Below are 26,542 nucleotides of genomic sequence, written 5' to 3'. Positions count from 1 at the left end.
AATGTGAAAAATCCAAGATGAGCAAAATATGAAAATTTTAACTACAGGCAGGATCAGTATTACCAGCTTTTCTTTTTGCATCAGGCCCTCTCTTTATTTATAATTTTGATGTTTTTGTTGATTGTGGAATTTTTTCCATTAATATTTAAATGATTTCAAGGAATAAATTATGAAAGTGCTTTATAAAACATTAAATACCCTCCTGTTGCAGAATGGCTCATAAGTTAGGTAAGTGGATAAGAGGATAAATTTCTCAGAAATTTTCTATAACCTACCCATTAGTTGGATTCAATTGAAAACTCTATACAAACTTTAAAAAGGAAATAGATCTGTTTATTGTGTATTCTGGAGAAGGAGTGAAGTGGCTTCCACTCCAGTGCAGTCCTTTCTTCCACTTCTAAGTCTAGGGCAGGTTACTCTCCCATAACAAGCATTCTGTCCCTAGGGATGTGGTTACCACTCTTCTTGACCTTTTGGGTGGGCTACTTAGGGTTGAGGGATAGACTCTTAAGGCATGGTCTAAACTGTGAAGTTAGAGTGCCCATCTGGGAGCTGACTCACATCTTTCACAGTGAGTGGTTTACGTCTCCTCACTTGCATTTATTTTCTCAGAGCAACTTTCCCATTTCCCCCAAGGTTTTTACAGGAGAAGTAGGAAACTGTCTCTCCTTGGCTTATATTCTAAGACCTCTTCAGAGAAGTAGGGGCCTCTTTATTACTAGCTAATCTGCTTTACATATTTAGTCAGGTAAAGTTAGATATTTTGGTCAGATTTTGCTGACCAGTGCTATTTTCTTTTTCTTTTCTTTTTTTTTAAGATTGGCACCTGAGCTAAACTGTTGCCAATCTTCTTTTTTTTTTTTCTGCTTTTTCTCCCCAAATCCCTCCGGTACATAGTTGTATATTTTAGTGGTGGATCCTTCTAGTTGTGGCATGTGGGACGCCGCCTCAACGTGGCCTGATGAGCGGTGCCATGTCCGCACCCATGAGCCAAACCAGTGAAACCCTGGGTTGCCAAAGCAGAGCGTGTGAACTTAACCACTTGGCCACAGAGCCAGCCCCTAATTTTTTTTATATTTTAAATTTTTTTTTTTGTAATATTTAAACCTAAACATATTCAGTATGGCTCTTGTAAATTGAGATCTTTCTGAACAGTATTCTACTCCCTGCTTTCTTTATGTTCCAAGATGAGAAGATCATAAGCAGAACTTTAAGATGCTTTCTATTCTTATATACAAGGCCTAAGAATACACCATGGTATATCCTATGCTAAGAGTAATTCACAACAGGGATAACATTGCCATCTAGGGGCATTTTTGGAAACTTGTGGGGAATTGTTTGTTTAGCACAGAGAGGGGTGTAATCCTTAATTGCAAAGATATAAAAGGCAAAAGCCAGGGATGGTAAACATCCTGCTTGCTATACGTGGCCAGTCCTACATAACGAAGACTTATCCTGCAGCCTGAATGACTCAGATCTCCCACTGGACTTTCATGTAGCAATAAAATCTTTTTATGATTATCTAAGCCTAGATCCTAACTCTGATTTACTTATAAATACCAACTGTCTGGAGCATAGTTCTAGCACACACTTGTTTCCATTAATGCAGCTGCCATATAAGCGGAGGGAAGGTTGTACTTTGCTTTGTTCAGAGTTTTACTGAGAGTTGTTCATCATTGTAAAAACTCATGTCAGTGACTCTGCTTGTGGTATTTAGTCACCACATACATCACCTGCATTTGTAACTTGAATTCATGATGGTTATACATATATATGTAGAAATGTATTTATTAAGCCCTTTTTCAAAATGTCAATGTGTATCTTATGTATAACTGGTTCATTATAAGTAGAAGCAAGCATCTGACTATTATATCTATGGTGTGGTCATGCCTTACCAGTTTACTAATTAAAATACATATTTTATTATAAATTCTTTTATTTTCTCTTTCTATATAGCAGTGAGGGCATTATATTGATTTTTTTTTTAAAGATTTTATTTTTCCTTTTTCTCCCAAAGCCCCCTGGTGCATAGTTGTATATTTTTAGTTTTGGGTCCTTCTAGTTGCGGCATGTGGGATGCTTCTTCAGCATGGCTTGATGAGCGGTGCCATGTCGGTGTCCAGGATTCTAACCAGTGAAACCCTGGGCCACTGAAGCGGAGTGAGCAAACTTAACCACTCGGCCACAGGGCCAGCCCCATATTGATTTTTTTTCAATTGTTGAAGAGGTGATTGTCGTTGAATTCTATTTCTATATAATAAAGGAAGCATTGTAAAATATTTATATAGAGGCCTTAATTCAGGTAAGGTTTAGAATCACCATGCTAGATCATTCTGGAACTTTACTTGGCAATCAAATTCTGAGATTGTTATTATCTGGAATTTACCTTCTGTCTCTTTTTTGAAAGTCAAGACACGTCCCCATCTCAACTGTTCTGAAGTTTCACTTATTTTTCATGTTTGCTCTAATTTTACTTAGAACTTTTCCTTTCTTTAGGCAACATGCAATGAGCCTGAGAGACATGAACTCAGAAAGCACAACTAGGTGCTCTCTCACTATCTTATCTCATCTCTGCTTTCTTTCCACCCTAGGAATAGAGCTCTTTATTCTTGCCCTGAACATAGCTTTAAACATCTATTCGGGTATCTAATACTTTTTATAAGCTTTCCTTGGCTTATAAAAGCTTCTAGATTTATCCTGTCTGATGCTATTCTTAAAGGTTTACTCTAGTCTTTAGTTGGTTTTGTAACCTTCCGCCTTTTATATGTACTTCTATTGAATACTGTTTAAACTTTCATTACACACATAATGCCCATAATAACCATATTATAGTTTATGTTTGCTCAATTTAATGGATTTATAGAGACAAGGCTATGAATATGTGAAATTATCAAGAAGATTATGTGAAATATAGATTCATGTACACTGTTCTTAAGAATGAACCTCACCCTAAGGGTACCTTGACATAATAGCAAATGATGGTATAAAAGCATCGTGATTAGCAAGATACCTGAAAATATTGTCTTCTAACTATTCAAATAAATGCTCAATTATGCTCTAATATCTACTAGCTAGAAGTTTTCCTTGACCACCTCTAAGTAGCCTTTCATCATTCTCCGTCTCCATATACTATTTTTGTTCTTATGACCACCTGACATATTTATATAGTTCTTATGGCCACTTGACATATTTATTTGTTCATTGTCTTTCTCCCTGGCCTCTCTCCCTCAAAATTTAAGCTCCATAAGACTAAGAACTTTGTTCCTAGTGCTATCCCCAGCAGGTCTGCTATGCAGTAGATATCAAATAAAAGGTTTTTACGTCAAGGATCTTTACGTCATCCTTCAATTTCTATTTTGGGTATGTTTTACAAACGTACAGAATGAGAGTAGTATAGTGGCAAAGGTATATAATTTATTTTTTTAATATATACATATTTGAGAGTTATACTTACATATTTTTTTCACTGATAGGCATACTGTCAAAACATGTTGGAACCCACCAGTCTAGAATATATACCCAAACATGCCTGGCATTCCCATTCTTGGCTAGTAAGTTGACCAGTAAATGGCCCAGTAACTTTTTCTTATTTTCCCATCAGTTCTATTTTAATTCTTATTTATTTTCTCAGAATTAAGTTCAGAGTATGTTTTTCTAACCCTTAAATTTCAAAGAGATTATTTTTTCTTAGCAGTTAAGTCAAAAACTTAGATATTCTGCTATTAGCAGAGGAAGATACCACAATCACTGTTTCTCCCTACCAATTTTGTGATTATATATTAGGTAGCTGTCCTTTTATTCTGTGACTAGACAGTCAAAATACTCCTGCATTTGCGTCACTTTCTTTTGCCTGGTTTTATTCTGACCTTAAATACTACTGTTTTTATCCAGAATGGATTTTTATATAGAGGCAGTAGGGATTTAATAGCTCTAGGTCTAGAGTCAGATCTGGAATCGAGTCCCAGCCTTTCCCTTACCTTGTGACCTTGAACAATTTTTATTTAACCTTTCTCGCCCTCAGTTTCCTCAGTTGTATACTGGGTATAATAATAGGACCTATCTGACATGGTCATTGTGAGCATTAAACAAGAGAATTCCTGTAAAATATTCAACCATGTGTCTAGTGCATAGTTAGTGCTCAGTAAATTTTAACTCTTTAATCATTATGTATGTGTTCTTAAATTTACAAACATGTATTCCTGCTGTTCATTTGTAAATGAGTGTATGGGATAAACTTGCATTACATGTAGAGTAGACTTTTGTAATCTCTGAGAGAACCTACAGAGTACATAGAGTACCTAAGTATAGTTGAATAAAACCGTGAAACCTGGCCCCCAGAAATATTTCTGTAGAAAATGCATTCAAAATTCCACTTTCAGCTTCCTCCCCCTTTGCATTCTTACCAGGGACATTGGATCTCCTAAAAGCATGGTACAGCAGTGAGATGCAAAGATGGGAATAATAATAAATTTTTTAAGTGTGTTCTAAGGAAAAAGAGGTTAAAACAAGGCTTCTTAACCTGACATCTGTAACTTTGGGGAATCTATGAATTCTGTGAAATATATGCAAAAGTATTTTATGTATGCGAGATTACATTTTTTTCAGACATAACCCATTAAGAGCTCCAAGTTTTCCTCTTATACTTCTAGAGATTTACTTGTTTCTAGATTTTCATTGAGACACTGACATTTGTTTTGATGAATCCTCTAGGTTTTTTTATGCAAATACGATTTTGCTACAAGGAACAGATTCTTTAGCCAACTCTAGCAAACTCCTTTAGTCATAAATCTGGCATTCTGTCATGGTCTCATGTCAATTTCCAGATGTCTTTGTCATCAGAATCTTCTACTTATATTTAGTACATTAGCCAAAGTTATAAACCTTACACTGCTCTTATATATGACACTTTTTGTGACATAAATGCTAATTCAGTACTATAATCATAATTACAGAATTATAACTAGCAGCTCATAATCTGAAACTCATAATATCTCAGTACCATCCAACTAAATTAACTGTTTCCAAAATGACTGTTAATATTTAAGAGCCTTGTATAAAATGGAAATTCTATTACCTTTTTGATATATGACACTTCTTCTGAACTCGGTTCTTTTTTTTTTTAAACCAATGATGATTTCAACTTAAATCCCATTTGATTAGATGGGTAACTTTCTAGCCAAAATATTCTTCTTGATCCTTTTAAGATTGACTTTGTCCTCTGCCAGTAATCTGTCAATCTGTTAATATATTATGTTACTACAAACCATGGTCTGGGAAATCAATCTTATTCTTCAATATCATTTACAGAGTCATATTTCACTAAATTTCTCTTCCATGGTCTGACCTCTGAGAAGATACAGATGCCTACCTGTGTTCTTAAATGTGTTTATTAACTATGAAGAACTTAGAAATCACTAAAAATACCTTTAAAAATTAGATGCAGTAACCTCTCTCAGTAATTTAGTGTGGCCAAAACTAGCAAGAAATATTCCTCTGTAATTTTCTTACATTTCTCACATTTTAAGATTTTTATTTTGCTTCCATTAAAGAAAAACAGTTGACTTTTCTTAATATAGAAAATATTCACGTGATTAAAGTATTTATGGAAAAGTATTGTAGTTAAGGGACTGAATCGTTGAGCCAGATTGCTTAGGTTTGAATTCCAGCTCTACAATTTTCTGACCAGGTGATCTTGGGCAAGTTACTTAACTTCCTCTGCCTTAGAAGTTGTTTCTAACTTATTTCCTCATGTTTAGAATGGAGAGACCATGCAAAGCAAAATCACAATGAGATTATGAATGGCTTTATCAAAAAGACAAGTCGTCTTGGTGAAGATGTGAAGAAAAGGGAACACTCGTACACTGTTGGTGGGAATGTAAATTGGTGCAGCAGCTATGGAAAACGTTATGGAGGTTCCTCAAAAAATTAAAAATAGAACTACCATATGATCCAGCAATTCTACTTCTGGGTATTTACTCAAGGAAAATGAACACTATTTTGAAAAGATATGCACTTCTGTGTTCATTGCACCATTATTTATAATAGCCAAGATATGGAAGCAACATGAGTGTCCATCAATAGATGAATGGATAAAGAAGATGTGGTGTATATATAGACAATGGAATATTACTCAGCCATAAAAAAGAATGAAATCTTGCCACTTGCAAGAAGATGGATGGACCTAGAGGGTATTATGCTAAGTGAAGTAAGTCAGACAGAGAAAGACAAATACCACATGATTTCACTTATATGTGGAATCTGAAAAAACAAAACAAACGAACAAACAAACTCATAGATACAAAGAACAAACTGGTCATCAACAGAGGGGAGAAAGGTAGGGGTAAGGGTGAAATAGGTGAAGAGGATTAAGTGGTGCAAATTTCCAGTTATAAATAAGTCACAAGAATGTAATGTACAGCATTGGAATATAGTCAATAATATTTTAATAACTTTATGTGTGACAGATGGTCACTAGACTTGTGGTGATCATTTCATAATGTATGTAAATATCAGATCACTGTGTTGTACACCTGACACTAATTTAGTATCGTATGTCAGCCATACTTCAGAAAAAAATAATAAACCAAGTCACATAACCAAAACAAAACAAAAATAAAATAGAGAGACTAATAGTACCTACCTCATGGGTGATTGTGAGGATTAAATGAATAAAAAACAGTTCCTAGAAATTAGTATTGTTGTTTCTGTTAATATTGCCTCAAAAATTTTTATATTAACAGTTTTTTAAATAGAGTTTTATTTACTGTACTTTAATAATTTTAGGACTTTTCTAAGATTTGTTTCTCCAGAAACCCAAACCTGGAGTAGAGCTTTGGAGTCAGCAGATTTTATTCTAAATCCTGGTTTGGCTAAAACCATGTTTTTAGACAGTTTTTAAACTTTTTAAACTTTCAGTTTGTGCATGTATAAGATGTGTACTATAGGAGAACCTACATCATAAGCATAACGTGATGATTAAATGAAATATAGATATGAAGCTTTTGCCATTGCCTGGCACATCTTTAAATGCTCAGTAAGTGGTAGCTATTACCATTCCATGTTAAATGCCCTCTTATGAGCTGTGAGTACTGAGAAAGTTATTTCTTGGCTGTTAAATGTGATTCTTAATTGTCTTTGTGTGACTGCTTTATATTCAGCTTGCGATTAACCAAGATTCTGTGTTTTTTTCCACAGAGTATACTTACTTACTTAATAAACATCTTTCCCTCTGTATACTTACCTAATCTGACTCTCGCTTTCTGAGCACCGGCCTAGTCAACTGAGATGATTTTCATTTTGAGTCTTTATCTTTCAAAGACTGATTCTGGGTATTCTCCAAACTGAGACTAGAAGTATCCTATTCAGAGTAGCAGGGTCAAACCATTTGACAATTTGCAATCTAGTAAATACAGCTAAGGCTGCTGAAGAGCTCGCCTATTGTATTCTAGGGCAACTCTGGATTATAAAGGCAGCTGTGAGTTATAAGGGTAACACAATGACTGAATTGTAAGGATTGGAGTCCATGGAGATTTGAAGTAGGAAGATTATTGACCTCGAAAATTTCCTCCAGTCTCTCCATCAGACCTCTGGAGACTGCCTTGAGTTGTAAATTAATCCCTTTTCTGACTAGGTTCCAGACCATAAAGATAAGGATGCTTTAGACTCTTTCATCCCTTTCTCATTCTCCTAAGTATGTATACAAACCAATTTTATTCTACCAGCCTTATCACCATAGGAATTGTATATGATGATTTGAAACTGAGGCTAAGGTTTACTAGCTTCTTTGACAAATGTTAATGAGCTCTGTTTTTCTACTAGTAAAGAGCCATATATTCAACTGATAATATTTTCCATAGATTTTTAGGTATTCAAGGCTTTTTATTGGAAATTAGCAAAATTGGAATGGGGTACTTGGAGTTAACACTGCCTTTTTTCTTCAGTGGAGACACACATAAACTTTATTTTTTCTCATGAGAAAGGGTATAAGTTTTAGATACTTCAAATAGATAAGTTTGTTAAAACTATTCTGGGAATTATTTAATAATACGATTTAAGTTTATATTTAGTATGTTTTCTTTTGCAGGTTTCTTCAGTTATTGGCGTGGCAATTTGGCAAATGTTATTCGATATTTTCCGACACAAGCTCTAAACTTTGCTTTTAAGGACAAATACAAACAGCTTTTCATGTCTGGAGTTAATAAAGAAAAACAGGTAAGTATATTTTAATATCTCTAAAATTTTCTAAGAAATAGATTTGTCTTACATGTGATGTTTTATTTGGTGAGGAAGTGCTCAAGTGGTAGAAAACAATAATTAAAACACAGTAACTGTTAACATAATAGGTAGTAAGTTATAGAAATTATATATGAAAAGCAGAATTATATGAACTTTGACAAGTTTCTCTAAGCCTCTTGACACACTTTTAATAACCAAAGAATCTTTTGTCTCAAGGCAATATTTCTCTGAATAAATATTAATTTTAATTAATTTACATTTTGTTATCAGTATTCTACTGCACTAAGAAAATCCAGCATTTTATCTACTTTTATTAAGCAAAGAAAGTGGTCAAAAGATGTATTCCTGCCACTGAGATAATTTATTCCCTAAAGAAGAAATTGTTTCTTCTTTATGAGTAAGGATCTCTTTCACTGAGATTAAAGAGCATAGGAAGATCAGGTCAAACAAAACAGGAAAACGATAAATTTAAGTTAGAGAATTCTTTTTTTTTATTGCAAAAGTGGTTTTTCTTTTCAAGGTAATCACTCCCTTGGTTACAAAATCTCGGTTTCAAAATTTCCTTCTTATATGAACTATATGTCATTTGTCCTGGTCTCTGCTTTTTTTAATTTTTATTTTTTTAAAGATTGGCACCTGAGCTAACATCTGTTGCCAGTCATTTTTTTTCTTCTCCCCAAAGTCCCCCAGTACATAGTTGTATATTCTAGCTGTAGGTCCTTCTGGCTCTGCTATGTGGGACACCATCTCAGCATGGCTTGATGAGTCGTGCTAGGTGTGTGCCCAGGATCCAAAGTGGCGAAACCCTGGGTAACCAAAGTGGAGCACACAAACTCAACAACTCGGCCACAGGGCCAGCCCCCAGTCCTGGTCTGTGTGTTGTTGCCTCCATGTACACTATACCACCTACGTTACTCTCAAGGTCTTCCCTTCACTCTTATGAAGTCTCTTCCCCTTCTTTCTCTTTTTCTCTTCCCTTCAACCAACCAACCAACCAACCAAGCTGTCCTAGCAGGTTCTTGAAAAGCAACTGTTTGTGGAATGTTTCTTTGTTGCTCTCTTTAATTTCCTTTTATACCATTTATTGCCTTTTTTTGACAATTTATATTTCATTAACAAATGTTTATTGACTGCTTTCCACTGTATGTAATGAAGTGGGTGGTATAAAGGTAATGAGGAAAATTCTTTAGACTTAGAATCAGAAGATCTGGATTTGGATCCTGGCACTCTGCTTATTTAGCCTTGTGAGTTTTTGGAAGTCACCTCTCTGATCCTTAGTTTCCTCATCTGAAAATTGGATATAATACCTACTTCATAGTTTTATTGTGAGATTTAGATGAGATTACATGTAAAGTGCTTATCATAATGTTGTGCTTTATGTTAGGCACTCAAAAAATGTTCCTGTCGTCTTTAGCAGACAACTCTAATAATTGGAACTTCTCTTGACTCAGAACCTGTGTCAGACCCTAAGACCACCTTCACATTCAGTGATTCACTAGGACTCAGAGAACTCAGAAAAGCTATTATACTCATTACAGCAAAAGGATATAGATTAAAATCAGCAAAGGGAAAAGAACAGAATCCAGGAAAAACTAGCTACAAGCTTCCAGTTGTCCTCTCCTAGTAGAATCACATGGACAGCACTTAATTCTCCCAGCAATGATGTGGGACAACACATATGATATGTTGCTGAACAGGGTTGCTCACCTGAGCCTTTGTGTCCAGAGTTTTGGGGGGAGTCAGTTTCATGGGCATGGCATGTGACAGACCTTTAACCTCTTAGTCTCCAGCCACTACCCCTCTTCCCCAAGAGGTCAGACTGATACAGTTTAGCCCAAAGCCACAAGCAGAAAAAAACAGTTTTCTACTGTAAGTCACATGTAGGCATAAACTGCCTGGAGTGGCCCAAAGCCTCAGGCATAGAAAGATGCCCTTATCAGGTAGGATATTCCAAGGACTCAGAGGTTATCTTGAAGGAACTGATCAAGGGCCAGCCCTGAATATCTTTTCTGTATGTGCAGGGTTTGGACAATGCAAGCCTGCTGAGTGGACCCTTTATTGAACACTTCCTATCCCACATCCCAAAAAGATAATTCCTATAAGACTAAGCTAAATGGAACAATTAACTCTAGAATTAGCCAGAATTTCTATGGTACTAACATCTATTCCTAGCAGTGTAAATAATATGGCTCTAAAAATTTTAAGTTAACTTTGATCCTTGCTAAAAATCTGTAATAAATTTCAAATTAGTAGGGCCTGAGGGAAAAACATTTTTAGTGTGCCTATAAAGAACATACTGTCTTATTTATAATGTAAAGGTATTCAGTCACAATTAATAGTGTAGTATTTAAATATATATTATTTACTAAATGTGGATACTAATACCCTTATTTTTCTGCCATTGGGTATCAAAATTTTATCCTATATCTGTCCTCCCCCAACAAAACAGTGAAGAAAATATTTTTGGGCTTTTTTTACCTGATCTTAAAAGAGGCAGAGAAGATGGAAAACACAAATACCATACGTGAGTTTAAAAGTGATTGATCTACCACAATGAGATATCACCACAGACCTATCAGAATGCTAAAATAGTGACAACACCAACTTTTGACAAGGATGCAGAGAAGCTGAATCATTCTTACATTGCTGTTGGGAGTGTAAAATTATACTGCTGCTCTAGAAAAAGAGTATGACAGTATCTTACAACTAAACATGGGCTTATCATACAACCCAGAAGTTTTACTGTTGGGTGTTTATCCTAGAGAATGAAAACTTATGTTCACACTAAAACCAATGTACACAATGTTCACAGAAGCTTGTTTTATAGTAGACAAAAATCTGGAAATAACCCAGATGTCCTTCAGCAGGTGAGTGGCTAAACAATCTATGGTGCATTACACCATGGAATATTACTCAGCAATAAAGAGGAACAAACTTTTGATTAAAAAAAATGTATGATTCTACTTAGGTACCTAGAGTAGGCAAATTCATAGAGACAGAAAGTAGAATAGAGGTTACCAGGGGCTGGAGGGAGAGGAGATGGGGAGTTGTTATTTTAATGGGTACAAAGTTTCTATTTAGGATATGAAAAAGTTTTGGAAATAGGTAGTAGTGATGTTCATACAGTATTGTGAATGTACTTAATATCACTGAATTATACATTTAAAAATGGCTAAAAGGGTACATTTTTTTGTAATGTATATTTTACCGCAACTTTTTAAAAAAGAACAAATTTTTTATACATGGCAGCAACTTTGGATGCTAAGTGAAAAAAAGCCAATCTCGAGTCATTTGCTTTCTGATTGTGTTTGTATAACATTCTTGAAAGGACAAAATTATAGAGATGGAAAACATAATAGGGGTTGCTAGGAGAGAGGCAGGAGGCTGTGGCTGTGAAAGGGTAGCAGTGGGGATCTGTATCATGGCACTGTTGACTGTGGTGGTGGTCACATGAATCTGCACATGTGATCAAACTGCATAGAACTAAATAGACAGGCACATGGTGAAATCTGAACACTATAGATTTTTATCAGTGTTGATTTCCTCTACTATAGTTATGCTAGATATTACCATTGAGGGAAATTGATTGAAGAGTTTACAGACTCTTTCTCTTATTTCTTAGGATACATGTGAATCTGCAGTCATCTCAAAAAGTTTTTCAAAAATAACCATGGTAGGCAGGTGTGTGCCTACTATGTATTGTTTCACTGAATTTTCACCTCATCCTTTGAGGTAGTTATTTTTATCCCAAATGTGTAGATAAAGAGAGGAAGACTCAGAGCTTAAAGCACTTGCCCAAGTCATTTGTTCAGATCCTATAACTCTCAAATTTGGATCCTTGTACCACACTCTACTTGTCGCTCAGCTGAGGTCGCTAGACTGGATGAGCCTTAGCTGAGCCTGGGCATAAAATGTTTCTCTGCTATCCCTTAGCAGTTTCCAGCACAGGCCTCAACAGAGAAGACTTGAACTTCTTCCAGCTCTCTTCCACGCCTAGACAAACTGTTAGAAAAAACTTTGGTCCCAGGGCGTTTGTTCTCTGATGCATCATTGAGTCTGTTCACACAGTATCTATTTGTTGACAGTTGACAACAAACAGGACTGTTTTTCTCCAAAACCCTCAGACTCTTTCATCCTCCTCTCCCTTCCTGATTCCTCTCCATGTCCTTTTCTTTTACGGTATAGTAATATCTGAAATTGCAAGCTTACAATAACTGAAACTCATTTATACTGATAGACCACCTCTCCTGGGTCTATTTTATTTTCAAACTTAATTGTGGAGGGATAGATTTTGTTTGTTACATAAACATTTGCAGGATTATCATGCCACGTAGGTTCTAACTTCTTTTTTCCTGCTGCTTCTTCCTTCCTTTCTCCCCTGCCGTCCCCTTCCTCCCTTCCTTCCTTCCATCAGTAGGTTGGCCATACTATTTATATATGTTGTGTCTGTCTATGTTAGTTTTTCATAGGCCCCACTTTCACTATCAGAAGTGTCCTAGTTTGAATAATAAGTTTTATGGTCATCCACCCAGAAAGTCATTGATCTGCCCTCTTTCCCTTATCTGGGAAGGAAAAAAAAAGGTTAAATAGAATTAAGGTGTACTTTATAAACCTTTATGCTGCATATTGTGTTTGGTTTGGCTTATTTGGTCGTAAGAAGCAGAGACACAAATTACCTCAAGAAAAAGAGGTATTTATTGCAATGACACACTGGTACTGGAATTTAAACCAAAGGCAGCTCTAGGGATCAAATTATACTCTTCATCTTTGTCTCCCAAGTCACTTGGTCTTTCTCTCTCTAATCTGCTTTTTTGTGTGTTTGCTGTTTTCTCATTATTGCTCACCTTTTTTATTTACCTATATATTTTTTATTTCTTTTAACTTCAATGTTAATATCATAGTGGTCCCTCCTGATCTTTCAGAGGGTCAGAGATTCTTTACCTGGGATCCATGCATGCTTGAGGAATACCTTAATCACATTAAAAGTGTATGTTTATACATAGATGATTTTTATTGGAAGAGGATATATAGCTTTCAACAGTCTCAAAGTAGACTGAGACCTGAAAAAAGTTATTTAATACCTTTTCCATTTCTGTCCTTACTGCTAACTGGCATAGAATTTCTAGAGTCAAATTCCCAAAAAATAGACTCTGGCCTAGCTCATCTTTTTCCACCAGGTTACAGATTATCTACTAGACTGTGGATTAGCTACCCTGGTGTCAGATGCAATCTCCTGATCTAATTTTCTCTGTGTGATTATGAAACATGGGCACCTATTCAGAACTTGAGTTTCACTTAAAAGGAGCTATGGGAGTCTGAGGACAGTAAGTGGCATTCCTCGTACCCTTCATTAAACTAATATTTATTGAATGTGTTACTATTACTCTGGGCAAGGTCCCATGACTTGTTGTGTGAAATAAAAAGATGAATTAGTAATCCTGGCCTCAAAAAAATGCAAACAACTGAAATTTCCATAAATTGATGAATGGATAAATAAAATGTGGTAAATCTGTATACAATCATGTGCTGCATAATGAGGTTTCAGTCAGTGACAGACTGCATGTACAATGGTGAGCCCATAAGATTAGTACTGTATAGCCTAAATGTCTAGAAAACTATACCATCTAGGTTTATGTAAGTACACTCTGATGTTTGCACGATGACTAAATTTCCTACTGACACATTTTTCAGAACATATCCCCATCATTGACACATGACTGTAATAGAATATTATTTGGCAATAAAAAGGAATGAAGTACTAATACATGCTACAATGTGAATGAGCCTTGAAAACATTATGTTAAATGAAAGAATCCAGTCACAAAAGACTACATATTGTGTTGTTTCCTGTACAGGAAATGTCCGGAACAGGCAAATCTGTAGAGATAGAAAGTAGCTTAATGGTTACCTAGGGCTCAGGTGAGTGTGGGAGGATGTGGAGTGACTGCTAATGGCAAAGGGTTTCTTTCTTGGGGTGATGAAAATATTCTGAAACTGGTGATGGTTACACAACTCTGTGAATATACTCACAATCCACTGAATTGTATACTTCACGTGGGTGAATCATATGGTATGTAAATGTATCTCAGTAAAGCTGTTAAATTTTTAAAAAGTGCTAATAATAATAATCCTGGCCTCAAGAAATGTATAGTCTGAAAGAGGTAAGTTAAGACATGTACACAAATAATTATAAATTGAAAATACAAAGTGATTATAAGTACTATTTAAAAAAATGAAAATCTGGAACAAATTGACACATTTTACATATTGGTCACATGATTCACCTTTAAATCTCTGAGAGATGAAGTATTTATGGGAAGAGGGATTACATACAGTTTTGGGTGGGTTAGAGGTCGGAGCCTTCATTGGAAGAAGGAGAATTTAAATTAGAGCATAAATCAATAACTTATTGTCTAAAAACGATAGGAAGGGCATTCCACACCAAGAGAAAATAAAGTTCCAAAGTTATCTGAGACCCAAAACTATTGTTCGAAACAGGAGTAAGAGAATAAAGCAAGAAACTGAGTTTGACTGGCATATTATTCACTTTAATGTATTTAATGTATTTACAGCAGCCTTGTACCCTAGATTTTCTATAACAGCTCTAATTCAAGTATTCCTTTCTTCTCCAGTAAGCTCTACATGTTGAAGAGCAGTTTACTGGATGTAAGCAGGGCACATTTTACATGTTTATCAAAAAGAACCTCAACAACCCACGTGAACCAATGGATCAATAAGGTCTAATTTACATGCCACTCAACTACATTATAATTGATTTCTGCCAATTTTCATGTTAGCATTTGAACATAATATATATTTTTGAGCTGTTTAAGTTTAATTCTACTAAAATTACAAAATAAAATTGTGGCATTATGAAGTATTACTGCCTGCCCTCTCACCACCAAAAAAGGACACAACTAAAGCCTCCATAGGTACTTGACATTTTAGTCATAACTAACGCTATTAACAAAAAGTTTATAATCTAAAGAGATGATTATCTTATGTGGCCTTTTTTGCTATGTGGGCGACTTTTGCTGGAGGCCATTAAAACACAATCTTGGAATTTCAGTATGTCAGCATCTAAACTGTATCTCCCAGACTGCCTGGTAGAAACAAAGGCTGCATGGACATCTAAAGAAGTATTTTGGATAATATGATATGCATTATCATAGATGTTTACTTTGTAAAAGCAGTTTGTAAATCTGGCTTTTTAACCTTAATAAAAAATAACAATTTTAAACAGTGGGGTTCTGTAGTTTAATAACCACTTTTTAATTAATATGTTTCAGTTCTGGAGGTGGTTTTTGGCAAACCTGGCTTCTGGTGGAGCTGCTGGGGCAACATCCTTATGTGTAGTATATCCGCTAGATTTTGCCCGAACCCGATTAGGTGCCGATATTGGAAAAGGTATGGGATTTTTAGAAATACTAAGTCTTCCTTTTTTGTGTTTTGAACGATGTGTTATATACTGTAGAGTTATGCTGTAACAACAGTGTCAGATACAGTCTAAAAATTTTATTCTCAACAAAATAGTAGAGTCATAGCACCTAAAGATTACTACTTTTTTCTTTTCCCTTAGAAGAGGGAAGGGGAAGGCCAACATTGTAGTAACAAAAGAGCAAACACAAAGACTGCTTATAACTTAATTCCACTTTTTTCCCTAGAGAGCCGCCTCCCAGATCCCTCCATGCACTTATTCCTGTCTCCACTATGGCTTCTCTCTACGTGAGATGTACAACTCTCATCCTAGAGATTCCCTTTGCCTCTGCCCTTACTTATTTTATTTACCACATCTTCCTATGTTTTTGTTACACCCTTGTTTTGGTAGATTATGTTCCTTGGGAGCTTTCTCAGAAGAGTGGATGGGAGATAAATTCAGATCTTGCATGTCTGAAAATGTCTTTGTTTTACCCTCTTAATATTTGACCACGTATAAAATTCTACCTTTAAAGTTATTTTCTTTCACAATTTTGAAAGCATTGCACTGGATTCTAGTTTCTAATGTTACTCTTAAGAATTTGATCTCTTACTGCTGATCCTTTTGTAGGTGGCTTTCTTTCTTTTTCATTGCCTTGTATCCCTGATGATCTGACATTTCACAATGATGTATCTTTGTGTGAGTCTTTTGTCAGTAACTGTGGAGGTAACTCACTTGGCCCCATTCAGTCTGGAGTCTTGTGTTCAGTTCTGAGGAGTAAGTCACTTGGCTGCTTAGGGGGAGGTTGTGGACTTTGAGCATCCGGCTGCCACTTTGCTTTCACCACAACAGTTGTACTTAGTTCCTCTGATTTCTAAGCCTTTCTGAGGTTATTGGGTCAAATGGCTCGCTTCTCAACAATATCTCCTTCTGCAAGATAATAGGTTTCAGCTTTCTCTGCTCTACTTAGTTACCAATCTTCCACCTCCTTTCCATCTTGCTAAAATTTGTGGATTTCATTCTCTGTCATGTACACTTCTTTGCCTATATGGCTTTAAACCTGTTTTATTCCTTTATTATCATTTTACTGGAATTTCTTAAGCAAGCTGAAATTCATTCAACAAATATTTATTGAGCGCCTGGTGTCAACCAGGCCCTGCCTCAGATAGAAGATGTGTGTCTCGCTCACACCTCCCCATATAAAACATGGAACTCATGACTTCTGTACCTTATAGTCTAGTGGAGGACACAAGTAATAAAAAAATGAATAAATGACCAAAATATACTGTCACTTAGAAATAAATGCCATGAAAGAAAATTTAGAAGGAAGTGACATCGGTATTAGATAAGTGATCAGAGAAAATGCTTCATAAAGGTAGCAGTTTGAGCAAAGATGAAAATATGAGTTGCATGTATCATATTTAACTGGCAGTCCAAATTTTCTTATTGCCCAGAAAGTGAAAATAACTCGTGTATCTTGTTTTAAGTTCACTTCTGTGGTGGCGTTTTCTCTCAAAATTGGGAGAATTTAGTTTATTTTGAAAGATGGTATTGTATATATAATACTTGAAAAATATTGTCAAGGAGGTCTAGGCCGAGGAAAGATAAAAACAAAACCAGCAAACACTAGAAAGATATAACACCTCATCTAAAATGTTAATAATCCTTAGGGTTACTAGTTTTTAGGTTTGTCTTTTTGCTTTATGTGTCTTTTTGCTCTTCAACTGAAGCAAGTCATGGAGTTTTTCATTCCTAAGTATTTTCTGAACTCTAACTAGTAACTTCTCATAATTTTATTGAAATGTTTTAAGCCAGTCAGATTGCTTGAATTAGATTGCTTTTGTAAGAGATTGATGTTTTCAGTTAAAACCTTTTAAGACACTACTTGAAATCTTAATTATTTTTAAACAGATGGGAAGATTTTGATTTGTTCCCTTTTTTGTTAGATTTCTAAGTGGCACTTCCACATAATTTAAATCTATACAATGTTTAATTAATTTACTTTAATTAAAGTGTTTATCTGATATATAATATTGCTAATAAATTTTAAATGGCTTTATTTTAGGTCCTGAAGAGCGACAATTCAAGGGTTTAGGTGACTGTATCATGAAAATAGCAAAATCAGATGGAATTGTTGGTTTATACCGAGGGTTTGGTGTTTCAGTTCAGGGCATCATTGTGTACCGAGCCTCTTATTTTGGAGCTTATGACACAGTTAAGGTAATTTGGGGCTTTAACTATTAGTATATGTTAAATAAATGGTTCGCCTCTTTTTATTTTTCTAATTAGTAATATGTTCAGCGATTATGTTTACTTTTAATTGTAGAAATGAAAATAAATGATGAAATGAGGCATTATAGAAATCTGTTTAATCATGACTTAGCCATAACCTAGTTAAATTATGACTCTATTATAGATCTAACTTTAGCTATAAAGCATAAACCCAAACATTAGGTTTTTGTGCTGTTTGTACTCAAAGCACACTATACATCATGTTGCAAATAGAAAACATGCTGAGTAGACTTACATCATAATCAAATCTTTGTCATATAGAAAAGCATCTTCTAACAGAGGTTTTCTGATTTTACATTCATTTTATTATCATTTTTTTACGTACAAATACTTTACTGTCACCATTTTAGAAAGTAAGCATGGCACAATTAGTTAAATGTGTAAATGTTACTATAGCTCAGTTCCTATTGGTACTGTTCAGCTCTGTATTATCTTCTCCAGCTTGTTCTACAAATTCACCTTTTTATTTTAGATTTGAATATCACTTCCATAAAGTAGGAAAGAGAAAGATTATGATAATGGCTACCATTTTTTAAAGCTATTACTTAGTTCTACGAACCTTGTTAAGTACTTCACATCTCACAGTGTAATTTCCTAATAACCATTTTAAATATAGATATAAATATAAAATAATAACCATTTTAAAGATAGATAACCTAAAAATGGTCAAGTAATTTATTTAAGTGGCAAGCAGAAGTTCCATGCTCTTAATTACTACATCTTAATGCTTCCAAAAGGAAGCAATTGAATTAATATCATTATTATTTACTAAATAAGATTAAAACTTGAGGGAAATTTTATGATGGTTTTGTATATTATCTCTGCCCTCCCTCAATAGTAGAAATGCAGTTGAATGTCATTTTTATTGTGGTCTGGACATATTACTTTTAGTTTGTAGTGTATTTTTTAAACAGATAAGTTAATGGAAATTACAGGATCTTGTGTATGTTTCTTTAATCACGGAAAAATTTATGTGTACTCTCCCTCTGCTTTTCTCTGCAGAGAAACATTCTTTAGGAATGTTTCTTTACTAGCTTAGAGCTTTAAAGCTGTTTTTCAAATATCATCTATTGATGATAACAGCAGGCATTCTTTAATTTTTTTCAACTTGATCAAGAAGAGCCGTGGAAGAAGAGTTTTGGTCACTGGTGCTCTCTCTTCTAGTTTTAGGTGCCGTTAATAACAAATCTCTTGTAATAGCAAATATGCTTTTCCTTTCAAGTATGCTTTTAAAGTATGGCCATGGATAGCATTCTGCTTTCTTATGGATCTCCTGTTATTATTTTAATCTTTCCGCATTAAATCCAACTGTTCTTTATTGCCTTTTAAGTGTAATTGAACCCTCTTTCATATAAGAATTATTCTTTGATGTAAGGATTTAAGATATTTTGGAAATTTAGATGATTACTTGATATGTTTTTCTTTTCTAGGGTCTATTACCAAAACCAAAGGAAACCCCATTTGTTGTCTCCTTTTTCATTGCTCAAGTTGTGACTACGTGCTCTGGAATACTCTCTTATCCTTTTGACACAGTTAGAAGACGTATGATGATGCAGGTATTTCATATTATTATTTGTAAGCTTAATCAAGTTTTCCAATATCTCTGATATTCAAGTATAATTTATTCAAGTTTTAGAGAAATTTTGGCTGAAAGGCGTAGGTCATTTGTTTTACTTAACTAAAATAAATGGATGATGTCTTCTGTCTTGTATTCTTTCCTATCCCAAAATAGCCATCATCCAGCAAAGCTTCTTTGTCATTTGCTGTCAGAAGAGAAATGCCTTCCACTCCTGTAGCATATATTGTTTGGAGGGTATAGGGGGATGGCAGGGATTGGAAGAGCATGTCTGTCTTTTTTTTTTTCTAAGATTTTGTTTTTCCTTTTTCTCCCCAAAGCCTCCCGGTACATAGGTGTATATTTTTAGTTGTGGGTCCTTCTAGTTGTGGCATGTGGGATCCCACCTCAGCATGGCTTGATGAGCTGTGCTGTGTCCGCACCCAGGATCCAAACCAGCAAAACCCTGGGCTGCCAAAGCAGAGCATGCGAACTTAACCACTCGGCCACAGCGCCGGCCCCGAGCATGTCTATCTTAACTGGATATTAAATTAAGTAGAATATGCCTAGTCACAAGCCATTGACATATGTCATCATCTGTTGTAGTGTATCTTAATAAAAGTAGTACATTTTTCCAAAGATGAAAACTTGTTTATAATCCCCAAACCAAAACTTTGATATCTTTGATCTCCATTGATGTTACTTGTTACATTCATTCATTCAGCAAATATTTGAGTGCCTAATCTATGATAAGCTATGGTGACACAAATAAAAAAAGGCAAAACCTGCACCCAAATTCATAGCACAGTTTTGAAGGCATTCAGTTAATGGTTTAAGTAAAAATGTGCGTAGGTTCCAGGCACCTATGGAGGAGGGGTGCCCAGATGCTTAAAGTGATTAGCTATGGCCTCTTGGAGAGCAAAATCTCAGTAAATAGGCTTTTTCTCCAGACAGAGAAGACTAATCAGAGGGGAAAAAACAGACATAAAGGTATGACTGGAGAAGTAGTTCAATACTATCAGATAATAGATTTCATGAGGGCAAGTGAGAATAATGAGACCGGAAAGGTAGAATAGTAATATAATGCTTACTCTGTGCCAGATTTGTCGACTTTACACTTTTAATCATTTAATTCTCAAAACAATGCTATGAGGTGTAGTTACTATCATTATCCTCATTTTATGTCTATGCAGTGGTCCTGGAAGAACCCAGCAGGCCACCTGAAAGGGGAAAGCATTTATAACTTATAACTTCACTCATGGACTGTCCTTAAAGTTATTTCTTTTATATCTCTGTTTCCTCTTGATCTATATGTAGCTCCAGTTTAGTATATTGAAAAACTCATTAAAATGGGAAATTAACTTGCATATAGACTATGGATTAGGTAAATGGTACTGTATCAATGTTAAATTTTCTGATTTTGCTACGTGTACTTTGGGTATGTAAGAAAATATTCTTAGAAAATGCACACTGAAGTGTTTAAAGATAAGGGGCATGATATCTGCAATTTGCCACCAAAATAACTCAGAAGAAATATTATGAATATGTGAGTTTTTATATATATATTTATTTGTGTGTGTGTGTATTGCCAGGGCTGCCATAACAAAGTACCACAAACTGGGTGGCTTAAATAGAAATTTATTTTCTCACAGTTCTGGAGGGTGAAAGTCTGAGTCAGGTGTCCAGCAGAGTTGGTTTCTTCTTAGAGCTTCTCTCCTTGGCTTGTAGATGGCTACCTTCTCCCTAGGTCTTCCCATGGCTTTTTTTTCTGTTTCTCTTCTTATAAGGATGGCCATATTGGATTAGGGCCTACCTTAATGAGCTCATTTAACATTCATTACCTTTAAAAAGACCCTGTCTCCGAATATAGTCAAATTCTGAGGTAACTGGGGGTTAAGACTTCCATATATGAATTTTGTGGGGACACAGTTCAGCCCATAACAATACTCTTTTTTTTTTTTTTAAGATTGGCACCTGAGCTAACAACTGTTGCCAAATTTTTTTTTTTCTGCTTTATCTCCCCAAACACCACCCCGCATATATAGTTGTATATCCTAGTTGCAGGTCCTTCTAGTTGTGGGATGTGGGACGCCGCCTCACCGTGGCCTGACGAGCGGTGCCATGTTCGAGCCCAGGATCTGAACCCTGGCCTGCCGCAGCGGAGTGCGCGAACTTAACCACTCGGCCACGGAGCTGGCCCCTAGTACTCTTTTTTAATTTTTGTATTTTCATTTTGTATCCCACAACTTTATTGAACCCTATTACAAATACTTCTATAAGTACACTCTTTGAAGTTTTTTTTTTTTACACACACTTTTTTCCCCTTCTTCCTCAATTCTTATACCTTTTATTTGCTTTTCCTCCCTTTCTGTACTAGCTGAGACCTCTGATTCAGTGTTATATTAGAGAAGTAGTAACTGACAACCTTGTCTTGTTCCTCATCTTACAGAGAATGCCTTCAGTGTTACATAATTTAATGTTTGCTGTAGGTTTTTTGTAGTTATTCTTTACCATGTTATGGCTGTTCCTTTCTGTTTTGGATTACAATTTTTAATCATGAATGGTGGTGATATTTTTTCTGTATCTATTGAGATGACCATACTATTTTTCTCTTTTCATATGTTAATGTATTATATTACATTAATCTATTTTTCAGAGCTAAACCAACCTTGTATACCAGGGATAAACCCAGCTTTGTCGTGGTGTATTGTAATTCTCTCTCTTACTGGTTTTGATTTGCTAGTTTTTGTTCAGGATTTTTGCATCCATATTTCAGTGACATTGGCTTGTAATTTTTCCTTCTTGTATTGATCTAATATAATTTTGGCATCAAAGCAAGCCTCATAAAATATGTTAGGAAGTCTTCCCACTTTTTCTCTTTTCTAGAATAATTTCTGTAAGATTGGAATTAAATGTTCATTGAAGGTTTAGTAGAACTCACATATAAAGCCATCTGGACATGTGGTGGTTTTTTTATGAGAAGATTTTCAAAAACTGATTGAATTTCTTTAATGAATTTAGTATTATTCCATTCTGTTGTTAAATTGTACTTTTTTAGGAATTTATCCATTTCTTCCCAGTTTTAAAAATTATTATTTTGAACTTGTTCATAATATCATCTTGTGCTTTCTTTTTTTAGGTTATAAATGCTTTTCTTTTTTTTTTTATCCAACTAATTTTATTGAGATTGTAATGGTTTATAACATTGTGTAATTGTGGGTGTACATTATTCTTTATCAATTCCTGAGTACGCTTCATTGTGTTCACCCCAGTGGTCCAATTTTTATCCATTACCATACGTATGTGCCCCTTTATCCCTTTCACCTACCCCCAACCCCCTTCCCATCTGGTAAGCACTAATCTGTTCTCTTTGTCTATGTATTTGTTATCTTCCTTATATGAGTGAAACCATACGGTGTTTGTCTTTCTGTGTCTGGCTTATTTCGCTTAACATAATACCCTCAGTGTCCATCCATATTGTTGCAAATGGGACAATTTTGTCTTTTTTATGACTGAGTAGTATTCCACTGTATATATATACCACATCTTCTTTATCCATTCATTTATAGATGGGCACTTGGGTTGCTTCCACATCTTGGCTATGTGAATAATGCTGCAATGAACATAGGGGTGCATAAATCTCTTTGGATTGTTGATTTCAACTTCTTTGGATAAATACCCAGTAGTAGGATAGCTGGATCATATGGTATTTCTATTTTTAATTTCTTGAGAAATCTCCATACTGTTTTCCATAGTGGCTGCACCAGTTTGCACTCCCACCAGCGGTGTATGAGGGTTCCCTTTTCTCCACATCCTCTCCAACTTTTGTTGTTTTTTGTCTTGGTAATTATAGCCATTCTGACTGGTGTAAGGTGATGATATCTCATTGTAGTTTTGATTTGCATTTCCCTAATAGTGATGTTATCATCTTGCTCTTTCTTAATCTCTGGATCATCTGCAGTGATGTTACCTTTGCCATTTCTAATAATTTTGGGAGCTTTTCTTATTTTTCCTCAAACAGTATTTCCAGAAATTTGTCAGTAAATTATTTCAAATAATTAACTGTAGACTTTTTATGCTCTCTGTTGTGTTTATTTTCTATTCCTTTTTTTTTTCTGCTGGTTGTTTTCTTATTTCTACTTTCAAGTTTATTCTTTTTCTAAAAATGTTTAGCTTACTCATTAATTTTCAGCCTTTCCTTTATAACAGTTCAAGTTCATTAATTTCTCTATAAGTTATCACTCAAGCTGCATCTAACAAATTTAGTTAAGGAGTTTTGTGGTTATTAGTAGGTTTTAAATATTTTCTAAGATGTGTTTTTCTTAATATCCAAATGTGATATTTTTCTGTTATCGTTTTTGCTATTGATTTCTCACTTCATTGCAGTGTGGTGAGAGGATAAATCATGGTGTGTGATGGCATCTTTTGAAATTTGTTAAGCCTAATATATGGTCACTTTTTAGGTGTGCCTGAAAAGAATGAGTATTCTCCAACCATTGGGTACAATATTCAGTATATGCTCATTAACTGAACGTACTTACTTAACCTTTATCTATCCTTAGTGCTGAATAAAATCTATCTTAAGATAAAAGATATTAAGATAGGGGCCGGCCAGGTGGTGCAGCGGTCAAGTTTGAACATTCCACTTTGGCAGCCCGGGGTTCGCTGGTTCTGATCCCGGGTGCAGACATGGCACCACTTGGCAAGCCATGCTGTGGCAGGCGTCCCACATATAAAGTAGAGGAAGATGGGCACGGATGTTAGCTCAGGGCCGGTCTTCCTCAGCAAAAAGAGGAGGATTGGCAGCAGTTAGCTCAGGGCTAATCTTCCTCAAAAAAAAAAAAGATATTAAGATAATGTCAAACTATTTGTCTTTCTTTATATAGAGCGGTGAGGCTGAACGGCAATATAAAGGAACTTTAGACTGCTTTGTGAAGATATACCAACATGAGGGAATCAATGCATTTTTTCGTGGTGCCTTCTCCAACATCCTTCGTGGTACAGGGGGTGCTTTGGTGTTGGTATTATATGATAAAATTAAAGAATTCCTTAATATTGATATTGGAGGTAGTTCATCAGGAGATTAAATTGAGAAATGCATTTATTTAACTTGTTAAACATACAAGTTACATAGCTGATATTTGTGTACATTTTGATAGTGTGTTATTATTGTCAGTATTTTCTTAAAGTGCTAAGTCTGCAATAAGGCATAAGCTTTTTTCAAGGATTTAAATACTAAAAATCAGATAAATGTGGGCTTCCTTCCTACTTAGACTTAAACTCACTTTAATGAGACATTTTACTTATTATAAATGGTATATTTTATTTCTATCAGTTTAAAATCCTTTTCTTTTGTAATGAAAAATTAAAATGTATAATGCTAAAATCTAAGAAATGAAAGTGTTTTCTTTTAAAATGCTCTTCTTTTAATATAACTGTCTTCCCATCTTTTAAAAATCATATGATACAACAAATATTTCTTAAAAGTTTATCAGGAGTTGTCATCATTATATCTGTGGGCTTAAGTAAGCTTTATTCTACAACATCTCTACTAAGACAGTTCAGGTATTACTATGTATAGTGTTCATGGTATCATAGCTTTTAATAAGCACAGATTCTAGATCTGATCATAAAAAATTGATAATGACTTTAATAACACTGTAAACCTGTAGTTGGAAAATAAAAGATATAAAATGGCATATCTGCTAACTTTCATGTTTAAAATAAATAAAATCTTGCTAATGTGAATATATCTTCAAACCAAAAATATCTTCTTGATAACTAGTTTGTGTACTCTGTATTGATAGTAAAGGAAGTTTAATACTGTTATATCTGAGGGTTTTTTCCCTTGATTCTAATTTTATTAATAAGCAGAGAGTAACAAAATTTTTGTCAGAATTGGGAACTGGCTTAAAGACAGAAAACAGGGTTTCCAAAGTGCAGGAGTCTATCTTGTTTTTCAAAAATGTTGTAGAAGATAGTATATTTGAAATCCCCAAGATTTTAAAGTTTTAGTGGGTAAAGGAGTGTTAAGCTAGTGGGGATACATTATAGAAAGATTTTGTGAGGCTGTGAGTGGGCAAAAATGGGGTGGGTGAACTTCCTGGTGCACAGGGGCAAAGTATATTTCAAGGAAAATAAATCCAAACTATACTTTTTAATATATTGGTATTATCAACTTGAGAAAAAAAATTAACTCTTTTGAAAACCTTCAACGTGAGTTCTTGCAGTGGTCAACATATCACAGTTTATAGAAACAAACTACAAGATATTTTTCTTTCCTTCTACACTATCAGTAGTTTTGTTTGCCACAACAAAGGGAAGATTTAAGACGGCTCAAGGAAAACCAATTATAATAATCAATAGTCTCCCATATAAAGATTAACTAAGAAAATATACAAGTTTTTAATCCATACAGAGACATACTTAGAGTAAAGAAGTCTTTGAAATCCTGAATGACATGGATAGAAAAAAAAAAAAAATTACTAGTGCTGCTTCTTCTTGGGTAGAGAGTATTCTTGGGTAGGATTTTTAATTTCTTGCCCTAACTCTGTGTCCCCAAATAATACCTAAAATTCTGTTCTCAGTGCTTCATTCTTTTAGTTCTTCTTTACCTAATTCATTAAAATACATCCTCCATAAAAAAACATGTAACCCTTTAGGTTTGTAGTGATTTATACTTAACTGAAACTACATTTATTTTGGTGAATTTCACATTGTTTTCTCACAGCAGGTTTTGCTAGAGAAAGACCAAAAAAAATTACTAAAAGGCCAGAAGCCTCTGAAGAAATTTTTACTATTTTTTTTCCCCAAGGAAGATTAGCCCTGAGCTAACATCTGCCAATCCTCCTCTTTTTTCTGAGGAAGGCTGGCCCTGAGCTAACATCCATGCCCATCTTCCTCTACTTTATATGTGGGACGCCTGCCACAGCATGGCTTGCCAAGTGGTGCCATGTCTGCACCCGGGATCCGAACCAGTGAACCCCGGGCCACCGAAGCTGAACGTGCACACTTAACTGCTGTGCCACTGGGCTAGCCTCAAT

The 26,542-nt window shown here is 35.0% G+C and overlaps 1 protein-coding gene across 1 annotated transcript in view; it reads left to right on the top strand.

Annotated features, from left to right (window-relative positions):
- The window catches only part of SLC25A31 (solute carrier family 25 member 31), a 34,698-nt gene extending 8,552 nt beyond the window's left edge, over positions 1-26,146 (top strand). Inside the window, exons 2-6 of the mRNA XM_001502848.5 lie at positions 8,084-8,211; positions 15,525-15,642; positions 17,718-17,872; positions 19,375-19,500; positions 24,386-26,146. Of these exons, the coding sequence (XP_001502898.1) occupies positions 8,084-8,211; positions 15,525-15,642; positions 17,718-17,872; positions 19,375-19,500; positions 24,386-24,586 (728 nt within the window). The 3' untranslated portion in view covers positions 24,587-26,146. The remainder of the gene's footprint in view (positions 1-8,083; positions 8,212-15,524; positions 15,643-17,717; positions 17,873-19,374; positions 19,501-24,385) is intronic.
- Positions 26,147-26,542: the final 396 nt, after the last annotated feature.

This window comes from Equus caballus, chromosome 2, assembly GCF_041296265.1.
Source record: "Equus caballus isolate H_3958 breed thoroughbred chromosome 2, TB-T2T, whole genome shotgun sequence".
Taxonomy (NCBI): domain Eukaryota; kingdom Metazoa; phylum Chordata; class Mammalia; order Perissodactyla; family Equidae; genus Equus; species Equus caballus.
This window is presented reverse-complemented; position numbering and strand designations above follow the sequence as displayed.